This window comes from Trematomus bernacchii, unplaced genomic scaffold, assembly GCF_902827165.1.
Source record: "Trematomus bernacchii unplaced genomic scaffold, fTreBer1.1, whole genome shotgun sequence".
NCBI lineage: Eukaryota > Metazoa > Chordata > Actinopteri > Perciformes > Nototheniidae > Trematomus > Trematomus bernacchii.
Genome location: NW_022987609.1, coordinates 2,830,956 through 2,849,403, shown reverse-complemented (window position 1 = coordinate 2,849,403; position 18,448 = coordinate 2,830,956). Strand labels below are relative to the sequence as shown.

The window sequence follows — 18,448 nt, the reverse complement described above, 5'->3', positions numbered from 1 at the left end:
ACTCTAAATGTCTAAATTCAGCAACGGCTGCTCAAAGAGAGATCCCATCTCCACCCACAATCGTTTTTTCTTGGTCCACCAGAATTTCTTGAAGTGATTAGTAATTGATTTTGTACAATAGTTTTTTATGTTGAATTACTTATGTCAATAAACGTTTTCAGCACATTTCTGGGAAACATAAGATAAGTCAAAGTCAACTTTATTGTCAATCTTTCAGTTTGTGTGTACAGACAGAGAGATCGAAATACCGTTTCCCACAACATGATCCTTTCACAATTCTGATGGTCTGTGCATAAAATCAATTATTCGATAAATCAACAAAGTCGTATACATTTTATAACTAATGCTGTTTCTAGGTTCAGATGCTTGGCTTAGTCCACTCTGGGCGACTGTGGCTTCGATGTAGTGTGGTGGTCGTTCTGGGTTTCGTTCAACATGTCGATGTGTCTTTGGGCAATGCACTTAACCCCACAGTTCTCCCGATGGACAGTGTGTGAATGTGTGTGCATATACAAAAAAATAGTTTCCTTGAGTATGTGGGACCTCACATTGCAGCCCCTGCCTCTGTATGAATGTGTGTCAATCGGTGAATGCTGACTTGTATGTTAAAGTGCTTTGAGGGGTCATAAAGACTGCTCAAGTGCTCTTCAAATGCAGTCCATTACCGTTACTGCCATGTCGTTCACTTTCAACACTTGTGCAGAGTGGGTATTTTGACCGGCAAGTGCCAATTGCCGCTGTTAGCTAGCTAGCAAATTTGTAACATTATCATGTTCTGTCATCATTACAGAATGCTTAATTAACCCAATAAAATAAATAGTGGCTTAGTCTCAAAAACAGAATAGTGACCCTTTTTATTAATAAGTGAAATAACTAATCTAGAACAAATCAGCAAATTAAATAAAGTTCAAAGTGTTTAAACACCAAACGCACTCTGGTGGAACCAAATAGCCTATATTATTTATTCAACTTGTTAAATTGTATGACAGCACATTTAGTTCGTTATGTGTATGTGTGTGTGTGTATTTATATTAGTAAATGCAAATGTGTGTTAATGTGCATCTAAGGGATTAAAGATGGCTGTGTGTGTCGGCCTGATTGTAAACAATGTGCTTTTTGCATTATGTGTATGTAGTGTACACAGATGTATGCTTGTGTGTGTTTGTGCATGTGTGTGTGCTGCACAGTGGAGCAGAGCCCGGGGCTGTCCTGTGTGTATTCAATGTGTTTAATTTTGAGCTTTTTGACAGCTGCATTATTCACAGACTAGCAGGAGGTTGACTGTTCTAACCTCCATCCACCCACTGCAGGGGGCTTCTCATCTCCGCCGGGGGGGAACGGCTCGTGCTCTGCCATGATGCTGACACATTAACGTATGCCTCTGTGGCTTCATTTCACCACTGCAATTTTTAAATATTTACCCACTTTAAAGCTGGTTTAAAAAAAACGCTTTGCAGGTAGAAACAAACCAACCATTAAGTGAGACTAAATGCACGCATCGACCCGCTAATGAGGACTTTGTGGATTTGCCTAATTTGTCTGAATGAAATCATTTTGCTATACTTGATATGCTCTGTGCACAGGAGACACACAGGAGAGAAGAAGGGAAACTTAAATGAATATAAATTGGTTTTATTGCTTATCTCTGCTTTGGTTTAAACTTACAAAATGTCTCTGGAGGTCATTGGCTCTGTTGAGTCACATTTAAGCATATATTACTACTACATGTATAGGGCTTTTACTACAAGGCATTTTGGGATTTGGAAAGAAATATATTTCAAACATGGCCACAACTTATGATGAACAATCACCACTTAAATGTCTGTTCCTGTGCCACCCCTTATTGTGTTCTCCTGACTGCAGGCTTTAGGGCACAGTATGTGTTTGAATGGCTTGTAACAGACTAACGAGCTACAATGCTAATACTACACGGATAACATGACATATGTTCACCCCCACTAATGGGTTAACATGCTAACTGCAGGTGAACTGATATTTGAAGTTACAACTGAAGGTTTGTTCACGTGCTGAGCTTTATATGCTGCAGCTAAGCACCTCTTTAGCCTGCAAACTGACTATAGCTATTTTACCCTGATGACTGTTTGGGTGGTAGTTAATTAACAAAGCTACAATACCTGTGTTCATGTTTGTCTATAAGAGGTCAACTAAAGCAGGAAAGCTAATTTTTGGTTGTGGATGAGAATCTGTGGCTCGTTGGTAATCTGTTCTACTTTATGATTCAACATTGACGCCAATGCTTTATAGAATAGTAATATAACAAGTATTCCTTCAAATGAATCTAAAGAAAAGGGGGCACCATCATAAAACCTTGAAGTTTCTCTCTTTTCAAGGTAGATTTGACCAAGTATAGCTCAAAGGATTTTAACCAAAGACCGTAATGTGTGCATGTAATTGTTGTAAAAAATAACCATACACTTTATTCTATAACTTCAGCTGCAGCATCAGTAGCCTACATCAGAGTGATCATACAGTAGCACCCCGTAATAATAGCCCAGAGCGAGCTGCCGGTCTGAAGGAAGGAAACTCCACATCCAGCACTGCAGCACTTATTTATTTTTTGTTATTGCACAACATCTTCCAACGTGCCTCAGCCAATCAGAAGTAAGAGCCAGCACTGTGTGTTTCATAAGAGACATTTGATCATGGTGTGTGTATGTATATGTACACACGCATAGAGAGAAAAGAAATGCCACTGATTGCGGGCGTAATAATGGGTCGGTTGAGAGTCTCTTCAGACAAGTGACGAAGGTTAAAAATCTCTCTCTCTCCTCCCGTTAACTGCTAAAAGATTTGCAGGATATATTGAAATTTGCAGTGGAGTGTTTGAGTCAAGCTGATAGATCAGCGGCTTGTTAAAAGCCTGCTGCCGGTACCAATTTATCGCCATAGAGACTGACGAGGGGGCGGGTCTGTGATCAACTGCAGGCGCACTTCTCTTTCTCTCTTTTTCTATTTCCTCCCCCCTGCTCTCCTCTCTCCCCCGTCGTTGGAGGATTTGCAGAAAGGGCCTGACTTTCAGCGATGTCACTGATGTTAAGATGGAGATTTATAACATCAGAAACCATACAGAGATGTCATTAGTTCGGTAAAGAGTAGATACAAAATGAATCAATAGGAAATAATTGAGTGTTTCCACATTGTAACAGCCTCCTGGTGTTAACTATCCACTTCCATTATCATGTTAGTTATTATTAGTCTCATTCATTCCCCAGGGTAAGCAAATCATTCATTACTGTTTCTGCTGATCAATTCAAGTCACTGAGCAGTAATGACTAAGAAAATGGTGGCCTGAGAATTGAGGCTTTAGCAGTAAAATGAAGTATTATAATCCTGATTGTAATCATTATTATACAAGTCTTGGACAGTGTGTTAAAAGCAACAACAAATATGGTTAATACAGTAACAGCCCTAAACAGCTAATAAGTCATAGTAGCAACTTATGAATTTACAAGGTAGCCACGCCCTAAAGCATTCAGTCCATTTTCCTCTACTTTACTCAAAATGTACAAAGACTTGAATCTAGCAATTACGACCATAAACTCCTTAGGAAGATGATTACTGATGTATTAAATCAAGTGAGAAGTCGGATCATTTTCTCATAGACTTCTATATAGTATCAGTCTTATTTTGGCAACCACTGCAGATAGAAAAGAATGGCCATTTGAAAGAATGCACGTTTTAGGCACTTGTGCTTTGGCTTTACCTTTTAGACCTACACGTTTTCAGCTTGGTGCATACTTTCTTCAGCAGATATTCCCTTAATCAATTATAATAGTGCGTATACCCTAAACCAAACTCTTTATGGTAAAAGCAAAGGTTTGCTCTTTTTATTGAAGACACAATACTCCCCAGATATGAGCAGCTGTATCGGGTGTCACAGTCAAACATTTCGCACTTGAACGTGTGACTTTTGCTCCTTACAGATACCAGTCATATAACACACAGCCCCCAAGGTACTTTTAGACATTTGAACAAGCGCTGTAGAAAACAGTGAAGTAATACTCTTATTACCACTGCTACAGATATAACCACCTCCACTGCCACAGCCCCTCACAATGTTTCACTCATCTGCCTCTGTATTGTTTGCTCAGATCTTCAAACCTCCACTTCAATAAGCCAATTGTCTTGTTTTCCCCTCGTCCTCGTCCTCTCAGCAGAACTTAGATTAAAGTTCTCAATCCCTTTCAACAAGAGAAACAACAATTTAAACCTCAAACTGGTTCAAACTGAACCATCTCAACCGTCAGATCTTTTAGAGCAAAGGGACACACATTGTGTTCAGAGAAGTATTAGGACCATTTTATCAGCAAGTAGTACAATTTTTTATTTAACCTTTCTTGCAGTATGTAAGTCTTGTCAGGAAAATGTTCTTCAAAAAAATATTAGTATTAGTTCAACAAAATTGAAATACTCTAACAAAAGAAATGTAACTTATATTGCAGTTAATAAGTATAATCAGGAAAATGTAATAACAAATCAAATAAAATAAATACTCCAGGTAGCAACGTGGAACCTGTGACTGCGTCATATTATAATATATTATGTCATTACGTTATTATTACCAATGCATTAAGCTAAAAGCATGGCTTTACTGTTGTTGCTGGTTTAGGATGCATTTAAGTTTATGTTTGTATAGGATTACAATTTATTTTTGGTATGGATTTATCAGATTTTTCATATGTTTTTCAGCAACAATCAATAATAAAAAAGTAACTCAAGATCTCAGATATATTTAGTGAAATAAAACCTTCAAAATATTTCCCTGAAAAAGTACACATCCCTCACATTTTGGACAGTCAAATTACTCAGTTTCACTTCCTCACTTATCTGGAATTACACTGCTTCCTAATTAACCTGCACTGATGTCGAAAGCTGCTTCTTCTGGTGATTTCATTTAAATTGCAAATCTCTCCGTCTCCTCTTTGCTGCAGATCGCTGTTTCAACTGTTGACCTGTGAAATTCACTTTAGTAGATTTAAATTAAGTGTGTATAACAGTTCAATTTCTTCTGTGTGTGAGCCGCTCTCCTTGGGTTCATTCTTGGCTCACCAGCACACTTGGCAGCAATTTTTCAAAGACTCTTTATACACACACACACACACACACACATACACAGAGACAAGCTCTCACACAGTTCAGGGTCTCAGCGGTCCGACTGTGGCCTTGTAGATAGTAGAGTTTTGGTTCGAGAGCAGAGAAGAGGAAGAGAACAAGATGAGAGGAAATGAAAGGAGAAACAGTAGTAGGAAGGAGGAGGAGGATAAAGTAAGAAAACATGAGGAGGAGAAAAAAGGAGTGACGGAGGTAGGGAGAAGTAGAGAAAAGAGGTATTTATATAGATTTTATAGATTAGAGGCTGGAGGCAGAAAAACGCCTGAGGGAAGAAACAAATAAATTGGACGGAGAGAGACAGAGAGACAATAGCTGCATGAAATTGGATTGAGAAACAAAATGAGAGATAACAAGAAAAGGAAAGGAGGCAGAAAAAGGGAGAAAGAGGAATATTAATTGAGAGAGAAAATATATAACACTGAAAGAAAAGTTATGGATGAAATAAATACTTAAAGGTGTGGTAGGTAAGTTTGAGAAACCGGCTCGAGATACACTTTTTGTTATATTCCATGGAATGCTCTTAACATCCCGATAGCAATAAATATCTTAAGTGCTTTGACAAAAAATCCATAAAAAAATGTCATCTGTGGAAGCCGTAGTACTGTAAAAAGCACGACCAATCATTTTAGCCGGCCCGGCTAAAATAACTGGATGGCCTACCTGCCTGTCAGCCTTCCATCTGTGCACAAACTTATCTCGTGCCCTCATTGGTCATGTGCGCGTTCGTGTGTGTTGGAGGAGGGGCTCTGTAAGGAAGTGGCAGATTTTCTCCGGTTGTGTATTTTCAAATTCTAGCGATCTCGAGCCGGTTTCTCAAACTTACCTACCCTACCTTTAAGAAGAGTCAGAAAAAGAGAAAACAGATTAAAAAAAAGTGAAAGGAAATGTGTCAACAACACAGATACAGAAGTAAAGATTGTTTAAAAAACAAATATCTGTCTTGACAATAGCAGCATCAAGTTTTAAAGGACAATAACGGAGAAATAAAAAAGAGATATTGGAAATAAATGGTGACTACTCTGTACTAATTGTTAGCTAAAAGATCAGCAGGCTAATGAGAATCTGAATACTCTCTTTACCAGGTGGACATTGGGTTTTGTGACAGTTGCTCCATTTTAGAATAAGATCAAATAAAAGATACATTTTGCAAAATAGTATTAATTATCTATCTATAACATAGCTGTGTTTATGTTATAGTTGGTATGGTTTATAAAGCTTTAAATGGTTTTGCACCCTCATATATCACTGATTTTTTGTCGAGCCCTAAGATCCTCTTCAGCTGGCTATTTAAAAATTCCAAAAGTCCCCCAAAATAAAATGGGAGTATGGAAGCAGCTTTTATTCACACCTTGTGTATGAAAAACGCCATACAGATAAAGACGTCAAATCAGTTTATAATATTTCAGCCAATAGGGAACTTGAGCTTCTGTTTAAAAATGCATGGCAATCTATCAAAAGGTTATTGAGTTATTTCAGTCCGGACCAGAGTGGTGGACCCACTGACCCACTAACACTGCGACAGTAACGCTAACAGAACAGCAGAACATGACAAAACAAACAGAAAGGGAGGATGAATAAAGAGATGAGAGATAAAAGATTGAGACACAAGAAGAGAGAGGGACACATTGAGAGATACAGAGGTGAAGATGGAGACAGAAAGACAGAGAGACATAGGGATTGAATGGAGGCGTGCTCCAGCAGTGCTTGGACAGCAAATAATTTGCAGAGCTACAGATTTCCAGGCTGCCTGTCAGTGTGTGTGTGTGTGTGTGTGTGTGTGTGTGTGTGATTGTGTGTGTGTGTGTGTGTGTGTGCGTGTGTGTGTGGGTGTGTAGGTGTGCAGAAATGTTGTCTGCATACACATGTATCCGTTCTTGTCTGTATTTTGCAGGCTCGAACAGCGTCATATATGCTGACGTTTGTGTGTGTGTGTGTGTGTGTGTGTGTGTGTGTGTGTGTGTGTGTGTGTGTGTGTGTGTGTGTGTGTGTGTGTGGTGTGTGTGTGTGTGTGTGTGTGTGTCTCTCTCTGTGTGTGTGTGTGTGTGTGTGTGTGTGTGTGTGTCTGTGTGTGTGTGTGTGTGTGTGTGTGTGTGTGTGGGTGTGGGTGTGTGTGTGTGTGTGTGTGTGTGTGTGTGTGTGTGTGTGTGTGTTTGTGTGTGTGTGTGTTATTTTTACCCCTCTATGTCAAATCTGCTTGGGGATGCAGAAGTGCAGGAAGTGAGTGTAGTCTCAGTTTCCTCCAGCGAGCTCCATTTCTCCTCCACAACTCGTCTGCTGCACTACTACTGTCTGCCATCCTTTCTCTCCCATGATGCATCACTCCTTCCTATACATTCATCCCTTCAGCAGGCATTTTTTGCATCTATCTATCCATCTAAGACGTGTCCCTGTTAAATTAGGCAATGTCTTCTTGGGGTTTTTGGTTATAAGCAATTTACCTCACCAAGTTGTTATATTTTAAAGTCCTAAAGAGGAAAACAAATATGAATATTAAGTTTGTTTTAATAATAAAAAAAACACTTGTATTTGTATTCTAACATATCCCTTCAATTATCACTGTTTTAACATATCTTGATAATATACAAATATTTATTCTATAGAATCAATCAATTTAAATAAAAAGACGCAAAGGTAGAAGCAAACTAAATTAACTGTAAACATATTTGTTTCTGCACTGACAGGTTCAATTATCTTATAACTACTCAGGTTGGTGGTGGAGTGATTTAACTTAAAACACAAATAGAATAAAGATTTAGTTTTACTTATGTACATACTTGCTGTGTTTTCCTGCAAGATGTGTTAATGATTTGTGGTTACTTCTGCAAAATCCACAGCACAAATAGTGGTCGTTTGTGTTTTTCACTGCCCTGGCTTGTCATCATACAGACCTAAAGTCCCAAAAGTTCTCTTCTGTTTTTGCATTGAACTGCTCTCCTGTTTCTGAAGGACAGCAGTGTCTCCTTAATGCAGACCTCTTGTTGCACCAGCAGGTGAAAATAAAACCCCCAACAAACAGTTTCATCCGGATCTTTTTGCCCCTTCTCTCCTCACATCCACATTACTCTCCGAAACATTATTCTCCAGCATTTGCCTGTTGACCCGCTGCAAGCCGGCAACCACTAGCGTCTCTGACACAGAGAAACAAGAAAACAAAAGCACATCAGAGCTGAACAGTGACAGGTGAGGGTAGAGGTGTCTCCCTGGAGAAACACACAACATTCAGAGGTGTTTTAATCTCCCAGGAGAAGTGTTCTGAGGATTCACATTTTCTCCTGTTTGTCATTCAGAGGTTATACTGTTAGACAAACTGTTTGCACTGTTTGTGTTTAAAGGAGAGGTGTCATGCTTTTCCGGTTATTACCCGTCCCCTTGTGTGTTATGAAGGTTTTTATGCATGTAAACGGTGTGCAGAGTCAAAACCCTCAAAGTACACCCTGTAGCGAGTAAAACTCTAACACAGAAAATACCTCCCCAAAACGCCTCGTTGGAGATACGTCATTGTCCATTTGATTCTTCCATTTCGTTCCGGGTACGGCATGATGTCAAGCGGTACCCGGAACGAAATGGTCCAATCCCGAAGAGCCGTTACGTTACGTCCGCGGAGCCGTTACGTTAAGCCCCCGCTGATTGGTCCAAATTGACCAATCCACGGACTTCCTCACACACACATCTGTGTGCAGGGAGCAGGGAGCTCTGCTGATTTCTCCTCCCTGGCTGCAGGCTGATAACAGACAGTTGGGATCGCGGCAAAATTCTCTCTGCAGACCCATTCTCACAGCGTTTATCAACCTTTTTCTTACTCAATATCAAGCCACACTTATTGTTTTTACTTCGGATGTGAGTTTGTGTGTGCTCAGGATGAATTTGGCTGTGTTTCGCTATGTATCCTAAACAAGGAAACAACACCTCCACGGAGTTCAGCGCGATTCACAACGTCCCGACCAATCAGAGCACACTGTGCTCACAGGGAGGGTGGGGGCTGGAGCTTTTGGAGCTACAACGAGCCGTGAAAGGCAGATAGTGAAATTCAGTGAATACAAGTAGTTTACAGAGATGCTGTATGAGAAACCAATGTGAGTTTGGAAAAATGCACAGTATAAATCTATTTTAGTAGACCTCAACAATGGAATTATGATCAGTGGAAATGGCCATGACACCTCTCCTTTAAATGAAGTTTGCTGCTCTTTATGCAAGTAAAGCAGACCATTTTTATAAGAAGAAAGCCTCGCTGAGTGGTATTATTTTGTTTATCACAATCATATAATAAAATGACTCCCTGTGTACATACAGGCACAGCAGACTGTATTATGGAAGTCCGAGGGTGCACACGTAACGGTACTGGAAAATGTAAATCTCCTACATTTGAAAAAAGTTGCAAGAAAATAATTTTGCGTCGAAATGTTTTATTTTCTCTTTCTTTTAAAGAGTCACATCAACTAAAGTACAGTTTCAGTTTGGTTGTATTTGCTTGTTCGATATTTCTCCCAGTTCCTTTGAATATACAAAGTTATCTGAAGATTATTGGATTCATGAAACGTATTGATTATTCGTAAAGCTCTGAATGGCCTCTGTGTTTGTGCGCTGGTACATACTTTGAGTTTGTAGAGTGATCTTCTTCCCTTCCCTAATTGTTTGGTTCCACATCTATTATTGTTCAATTTTCTATCAACCTTAGCACCAGACATCTTCAACGTCCCTGTGAAAACACTTGTAGATGCAGTAGAAGACTTGCAGTTAAACAATCTGGTGAATGTCCCAAGAACCATATTACTGTTTACCTGGAGAGATGTACCTGAAGCAAGCTCTTGATGCGTCTCAGATCTGAAGCTGAGAGTTAAGAAGATCTGCTTTGTGTGTTACTCTGTCCCACATAATTGGAGTATGCTTGAATAAAACTTAAAATGACATAACATAAAAGGTTTAATTGCTTGTCTTATTGACCATTACAGTATTTGCTTGTATTTCTTTTTATTGATATAGCAATGTATTCTTCTGTTGCTGCTGATTGAGCATTATAGTTCTCCTTCAATGAGTTCTCCGAGGTGTTGAATAAAATAAAAAGATCCTCCAGCTGAGGTTTCTCATCGTGTTTTGTTCTTGAGGGCCCAGCTAAAAGACTAAAGCGAACAGAGTGCTTACAGTCGGGGCCCCGAGGCTCTGGAACAATCTGCCCGAGGAAACAGGTCGGTGTCACTGATCTCCGTTAAGTCCCTTCTTGAAACATCCTTTTATCTGAGAGCCTTTCTGATTTTACTTGATATAATTTCCTTTTCACTCTCCTTTATTTCCACTAAAAATCTTGTTTTTTTCCCTATTAACTTTTTCCACACTATATTGGTTTTATACTATATGCACCAAATCGTTTTTTCTTCTATAAAACATGATTTAGGACTTTTCAGTTTTAAATTGTACTGCCTTTATGAGGCACTTTGTACCTTGGATTTTAAAAATGTATAACTACATTATATTATATATTTATAATATTATATATTTATTTGATTATTATGATTCCTACTTAAAGGTAGGGTAGGTATGTTTGAGAAACCGGCTCGAGATCGCTAGAATTTGAAATAACACAACCGGAGAAAATCTGCCACTTCCTTATAGAGCCCCTCCTCCAACACACACTAACGCGCACATGACCAATGAGGGCACGAGATAAGTTTGTGCACAGATGGAAGGCTGACAGGCAGGTAGGCCATCCAGTTATTTTAGCCGGGCCGGCTAAAATGATTTGTCGTACTTTTTACAGTACTACGGCTTCCACAGATGACATTTTTTTATGGATTTTTTGTCAAAGCACTTAAGATATTCATTGCTATCGGGATGTTAAGAGCATTCCATGGAATATAACAAAAAGTGTATCTCGAGCCGGTTTCTCAAACTTACCTACCCTACCTTTAATATAGACACTATGTAAACATCATTATTCAATACTCTTAGAGTTAACAGAGATTCTCACTGTTAGTCATGATTAGGGATGGGTATCGAGAACCGGTACTAAGTCAGTACCGGTACCTGATTGGACGGTATTGGTATACCGTTAAGCCGCTGGACAAACGGTGCTGCTATCGGTATATGAATTACGCTGCTTCCTTAGTTTAAACAATTCTGGTTGGTTGGGAACCCTCATCCCGTGTGACGTATCCGGTTTGATTACCACTCTGATTGGCCACTGTGAATGCCACTCGCCATCTCTCCTAACAGAAGATGCATATGGCTGCCAATGGCTTTTCAGTTTGGTCCCATGTTGCAGATTCTGAGATTTGTCTATATTATTTTGTGTTTGAAAGAGTTTTTTCTGCATGAAGAAGATCTGAATGTTCAAATTGCAACAGAAAATAAAAATAAAGAAATCGTGGGGGCGAAGATTAATGTACACATTTCCCCTTTGGAAATCTCTGGGAAACATCCTGAAAACTGAAATGTTGATACATGGAGACGCTTGAGTGATTAAAGAAAGAAAGAGCACAAGCACCATTATTAAACATGACCTCCTGTCGCCCTCAGGTACATCCACGCCCTCTACCTGGGAGCCCAGAGCCGCTGGCACAGGAGTGGGCCGCTCCACCACTTCCACTGGCGGCTGATGTTCGAGAGCGCCGACATCACCATGCTGCGGCTCCTGGAAGCCTTCCTGAAGTCCGCCCCGCAGCTCGTCCTGCAGCTCAGCATCATGATCCACGGGAACATCGTGCACCCTCTGCAAGGTGAGCCACACACACTTCCTGTCCCACTGTGAGAGGTGTGACACATCAGTTATCAATATCACTATAATGAAGTCAGACTGAGCAACAAGGGATTAAACAAACCAGATTATTTGAACCACTTTACGACAATGAATGTTTTGAGTAAAATGCTGATATTGTGCGTGCGTGTGTGTGTGTGTGTGCGTGTGTGTGCGTGTGTGTGTGTGTGTGTGTGTGTGTGTGTGTGTGTGTGTGTGTGTGCGTGCGTGCGTGCGTGCGTGCGTGCGTGCGTGCGTGCGTGCGTGCGTGCGTGCGTGCGTGCGTGCGTGCGTGTGTGTGTGTGTGTGTGTGTGTGTGGTGGGCAGATATCAGTAGGATAGTCTATGCTTTATTTATGCATTCCTTGCAAGATACACAAGAAGCTTGGCCTTTGATGAAAACTCTCTGTTTCTATCACACTCACAACCACACACACACACACACACACACACACACACACACACACACACACACACACACACACACACACAAACAGTCAACCCTCCCAGCATTCCACACACACCTTGAGGCAGAGAAGTGAAGAGTCGGACACATATTTGAATTGTAAAGTAGAAACAGTTGCAGGACATATACAAAGGCTACACAAATACACACAAACACATCTGTGACAAAAACACATTTTACACACTGAGAGATATGCATAATTTGTTAGTTATTCAACACCAAAATGATACGAGAGGACACCAGGGACAGTGGCTGACAACACTCTGTGTAGCATAATAGCTTTATGGAAGCTACATTACATGCTGTAATGTGGCTAAAATTAGCCTCACTTTTTGGCAGCAGCTCTCCCCCGGGGGTATGATAAAGTAATTATTTGTTAACTCTTCCTGAAGATATGATCTCTCTCCATGTGACATTTGAAAATAAGGGTTGATTATGATCTTGCCTCATTTCCTCTCTTTCTCTCTACTCCATCTCTGCCTTTATAGTGCTCACAGGAAATATCGACACACACACAATTTGAGGTCTATTTACGGTAACAATAGTTGGGAGGGTTATTTAAAAAAACGATTCCATTACAATAACTAATGACCTGTTTAAAGATGTTATCAGTAACCTAATCTGAGTATCAAGATACAAAAGTAATGTAACCTGAATCCTTTTTATTACTTCTGGATTATCTCAAGGTCAAATGCGATGCAAATAAATAAAAGAGACAATAAATATCAATATGTTTTTAACTTGAAGGGGCCCTATTATGCTTATTTTCAGGTTAATATTTGTGTTTTTTATCAAAAGTGCTTTATTTGTCTCTCTTTATTTTTACTGCACCTCTTTTTCGGTTATGGCTAGAAAGGATCCGTCTTGTGTAAATATGACGTCACGTTCTCGTTGTAACTCTCGTTGTAATCGGAGCGGCTCGGAAACACATCTACAGCAGTAACATGCAACATACACATTAATGCAGCAGCAATATTAATAGAGAAACATCAGACATAATAGTAAAACACTGAAAGGGAACATTTTATTGCACCAGGAGCTATCTTGGGACTTTTACTGCGACAACGTTGACTTGCCTGTGAATAAAAAATAAACCATAGTGTTGGTGATTTCCAGTGTTGTCATTCTTCTTTGAACAGCAAGACCGCTAACACCCTATTTCCACAATCACACTCCCTGTAATTGACATAATTAATAGATAGTTTAGCTTCTCACCATCATTTGCTGTGGCCCACTGATGTTAACGATCGTAACTGAAAGGCTGCCTGCCAAACGTAAACATTCAGCCACGTGACTTGCAAACTCTCGCGAGAGTTTTACACAAGACGGATCCTTTCTAGCCATAACCCTCTTTTTCCCCTCTGTTGAGAGAGAGCCCAGTCTGCTCTGATTGGTTAGCTGGCCGGCTCTGCAGTGATTGGTCAACCGCTAAGAGATGTCCCGTCCCTGAGCCTATCATGTACAATGTTTTGGAGCGCTAATCATATTGATGTCAATATGTTACAGAAGTAAAAGGAGGAGTCCAATAGAGACGTAAGGGAATGCATTTGTTGTATCCTGATTACGTAATCCAGTTACATGTAATCGGTTACTCCCCAAGCCTGATGGTTACCTACTATCTGTTAATAGACATAATGTTTCTAAATGTTGGCACGTCCATTAAACAATACAGACTGCCCTACACACATTGCATCCTCTCGGTACTGATTTGGCTGATTGATTTATTCATCATCCAAAAATTAATAAACTATCTGTACTGCCAATTAATTATGTGTCATCTGTTAAGTATAAATCCTTAACATGTGCTGGTTCCAGTTTCTGCAAGTGTTGAGATATGTTGGGCTTTCCAAGCAAAAAGGCTTCATCTGTCTTTTTCTACCCATAATCCTCTTGGTTTTGGGTTATTTTATTGTGTAGCTGCTGTAATATGTTTTCTCAAGCTGCACTCCTGGAATTATGTCATGTAATGTGTCTAACTTGTACACGTAGGTCGGGTTTATCAATGTTAATATCAGCAGGAGGGGATTGTTTGTATGTGCTTGCAACATGTAAGACAATTATGTTTTTGTGAAAGTCAAGATTGTTCCTGAATGATGTTGGTACAATATGTCTTATCTAAATGTCCTGCATCACAATCCTTAAAACACAATTAAAAAATATGCAACCAATAACTCAATGATGAAGTGCAACCTACTGTGAAATAAACCCACTTTTAAAACGTGCTTTCCAACACTTTTTATGTTGTATTTCTGCGTTCTTAAAAAAAAAAATATATAAATATTTTTCTCAAAGAGCATAAGCTGGAGTTGACAAACACACTTAAATCCCAAGAAAAAATGTGGCCATTAGAAAATGAATAAAGGAAAAGTACATAGTTGCAGAAGTACTTTTTTCCCGTTAAAAGACACCATTTTGACCTAAAAACTAGTCGTTTTCAAAGCTGAAACTGGTTTTCAATAGTTTTGGTAAATATCTAACTCAAATATCAGTAAGTTTCAACATGCGAGCAATATTCAACTTCTCTTTGGTGTTTTCATTAAAAAAAAACAGGGTCCTGAAAATTACATTAAAATGCAAAGTCGGTGCAGCTCTTACCCTGCTCAAATTGTAATGCCTTCTCGAGTGATTCATGACTAATTTGAGACAAAACTGCATGATTAACGACCATGAATGTTTAATGCATTAATCTGCGCTCTGGGCGGCTCGCAGTTACATGTGCGGGCTGACGATCGTCTGACTTCAGTAGAGACTGGTCTGGGTCATTCTGAATGAGCATGTAAAGCATGTAAGTTGACCCTGAGTTATTATCATGTTTGTCATGGTCTTCCCAAGGTTTTTTTTCCCCAAGGACTCACTTGCATCATCTACCTTACAAATATATTGTACTTGTGTACTGCATTTTCCTTGTTACTGATTGGCCAACACGTAAAATACCAATATATCTGCAAAACTTTGGATATAATTCCGTCTAACAATGTCACTGATTAGAGTTGACAGCCCATCAATCAAGTGTTGGAGACACTTTTGCACAATTATGGTATCATGTATTTCTTTTTGGTGTTTCATGTCAAGTGGATTTTGCCAATGATCTCCTTTTCTTTCTTTCATTTCCCCCTTCATCACGCAAATGTATTTCTATTTGTGTCTCTCCCCTCCTTGCCTCATCATTTGTTCCTCTGTCTCTCTCTTCCTGTGTGTCTGCAGGTCTCTCGGCTTCGGCCTCCCTGGTCTCTCTGGCCTGGATGATCGCCTCGTACCAGAAGGTTCTCCGAGACTCCCGCGACGACAAGCTGTCGATGTCTTACAAGGCCGTGATCACCCAGATGCTGTGGCACTTCTTCACCATCGGGGCGAGGACTGTGGCCTTTGCCCTCTTCGCCTCCGTCTTCCAGCTCTACTTTGGCATATTCATCGTCAGCCACTGGTGCGCCCTAAGTGACCTCATGCAAAGAGTCTGGGTCCACAATGACAAGTTTAGAATTAACACTTTATATCACATTTTTAACAGATATCAGAGGTTTTTTTTATCCTTTGAGTTAATGAGTTAATGATTTTCTGCGAACATTGACTGAATTGACATTTAACACATATCTGCCATCTTGTATCTTAACAGCAGGTTTACCAGCAGAAGTAGGAGATTATTTATTTATGCAGACTCTTTCCAAATTAGGGGCCTTAAGAGCAATGGAATTTATGAAATACTGAACAATTATTTGATGTTGAAACACAAGAACAACAACAAAAATAAATGCTAAAATAATAATGTTTGGAGGAAGACTTCATCTACTTTGAGATGAGGAATGGCCTGGCTTTGTGAAACTAGTGTAACCTCAAAGTCATTAAAAGTATTTTTGAAGTTACATCAAAGTAAACACATTATTCTTGTCATTATAAAAATCACAGGAGCTGACTACAGTTTTGTCTTTCAGGTGTGTCATGACCTTCTGGATCATCCAAGGTGAGACCGACTTCTGCATGTCCAAGTGGGAGGAGATCATCTACAACATGGTGGTGGGCATCATCTACATCTTCTGCTGGTTTAATGTCAAAGAGGGCCAGAGTCGCTTTCGTATGACCGTCTACTACTCTGTGACGCTGGCAGAAAACGTGGCGCTGACCGCCGCCTGGTACACGTACCGCGGCCAGCAAACCTCCGACTCCTCCGCCCTGGTGGTGGTGTGCCTGGTGGCCTGCAGCTTCGCCCTGGGAACCTTCTTCATGTTGGTGTACTACTGCTGGCTGCACCCTGATGGGCCAGTGCTGGGCTCGCAGTGGGGAGGGTGTGTGGACGAGGGTGTGGTGGGTGCGGGAAGCGTAGTGGGAGTGATTGATTCTTGCATCACCCCATCTCAAGGGTCGCAAACCGACATGGTTATTACCAGCCCTCCGAGGACCCTCCCCAGGACTAAAGACACGGGGGAGCCGGTTCCAGGGGAGAGAGACAAGGACCGAGACAGGGACAGTTGCCTTCCTGTCTTCCAGGTACGTCCCTCCCCTTCATCCTCTCCTGCACTCCTTCACAGGACCTCCTCATCATCCCGCGCCCAGGAAGGCCCTGTGATCCGGATTGACCTACCGAGGAAGCGATACCCAGCCTGGGATGCACACTTTATTGATCGGCGCCTCCGCAAGACCATTCTGATATTGGAGACCACGTCAGCCGTCAGCCCCAGGATACAGTACAGGTGTAGCATGATGGGCAGCAAAGAGGTGTTAGAATATGAGACAACTGTCTAAGCCAGCAGGGGCTTTAAACTTAAAAGTGAAGTCTGGGACCAAGGCTCAGCCGAGAGATCAGTTCTCATCCCAGGACAACCTATGCCAGGAGCAGCATGTTAAAGGACACACAGAGTGGTGGGTAACTCTTCATTCAAAAAAGAGGTTGTCAAAACTTGATTGTAAAATGTGAGGCGCAATCTGGGACCAAAGCTCTCCCCCTTAGGGCGCAGTCCAGGAGTACGTAGCATGAATGAGTCGTAGGAAGTAAATGGAGAAACACTGAACTGGGATAATCTTTGGTGAGAAATGTAATCTCTCATCCTGGGACCAAGGAATGTTAGATTTAGTTTCATCCTGCATGGTCAGAACAAGGAGTAAAAGGACTTGAGAGCGATGAAGTTGTGGAGTTTGATATATCTGAGAAACAGTTTGCTGCATGAACATGAGCCGTGGGCCACAGAGAGCCTACAGAGACTTACCAGGGAACTTTTAGAGGCTTTGCTCGGGACATGCAATCATTTGGTTTGATGGCAACTCAGACAATGACCTACATTTGGGGCTCACTACCCAATATAATATATACCCAAAACATATTGCTTTAGATGTCTTGTTTCAACCACATTTAGCCCAGTTTTAGCCAAGGCGTCTAGATTTCTTTGTACCTCCAAATTTCTAATTCAATGTCAATTGAGTCTATAGATTTTGTATCGATTATTGTTTGTTATTTAGCAAGGAGAAAGGGATAACATTTTACATTTGTGTACCATCCTGTTTCAAATGGTTGCATGTCCCTCGCAAACTTCGGTAACAAACCTTCAAGCATTCTGTTGGTGGTGTCTAAAGAGAAATGTACTCTCATACATTTAACTTTAGTCTCATGACACCAAGAGAACCCATTAAATATCGACTCACAAGTCCATATGGTTTCTAAAAAAGCCTCAAGTGATAATGGTCACCCATCCATATGTGATTGAAAAAAAAAGCCATCGCAAAAGTCCTACTGTTTACATCCCAGCTGCTCTGTCCCCACAACCTGAGAAAGGACTTGTTTGGGGAAATAAATCTGGACTGGATGTAAAGTGGATGACTTCTGCAATGGCTCCCATCATATGGCATGCTGTAACTCACCACAAACAGGCCTGTGATGTATAGTAGAATAAATACAGATGTCAGATATAAGCTATTATAATAAGCTATAGTTAGGTGATGAATGACGTTTGGATGAAGAAGCGTCATTTACTCGTAAGAGTCTAAATGTCGTCCATTTTTCTTGGAAAACATTTAATGTAGAGGTATGAAGGGAATCATGAACAACCTCATTATGCTATGAAAACATTTTCCAGTGTTTTGTTTTTGGACAGAACAGAAGCTGATGAAATTAGCTTAACCATGTCAACAAACCT

The 18,448-nt window shown here is 40.5% G+C and overlaps 1 protein-coding gene across 1 annotated transcript in view; it reads left to right on the top strand.

The window, feature by feature from the left end:
• Positions 1 to 17,694, top strand: part of xkr7 (XK, Kell blood group complex subunit-related family, member 7) — a 63,042-nt gene extending 45,348 nt beyond the window's left edge. Inside the window, exons 2-4 of the mRNA XM_034131857.1 lie at positions 11,644 to 11,843; positions 15,531 to 15,750; positions 16,256 to 17,694. Of these exons, the coding sequence (XP_033987748.1) occupies positions 11,644 to 11,843; positions 15,531 to 15,750; positions 16,256 to 17,063 (1,228 nt within the window). The 3' untranslated portion in view covers positions 17,064 to 17,694. The remainder of the gene's footprint in view (positions 1 to 11,643; positions 11,844 to 15,530; positions 15,751 to 16,255) is intronic.
• The last annotated feature ends 754 nt before the right edge of the window (positions 17,695 to 18,448 follow it).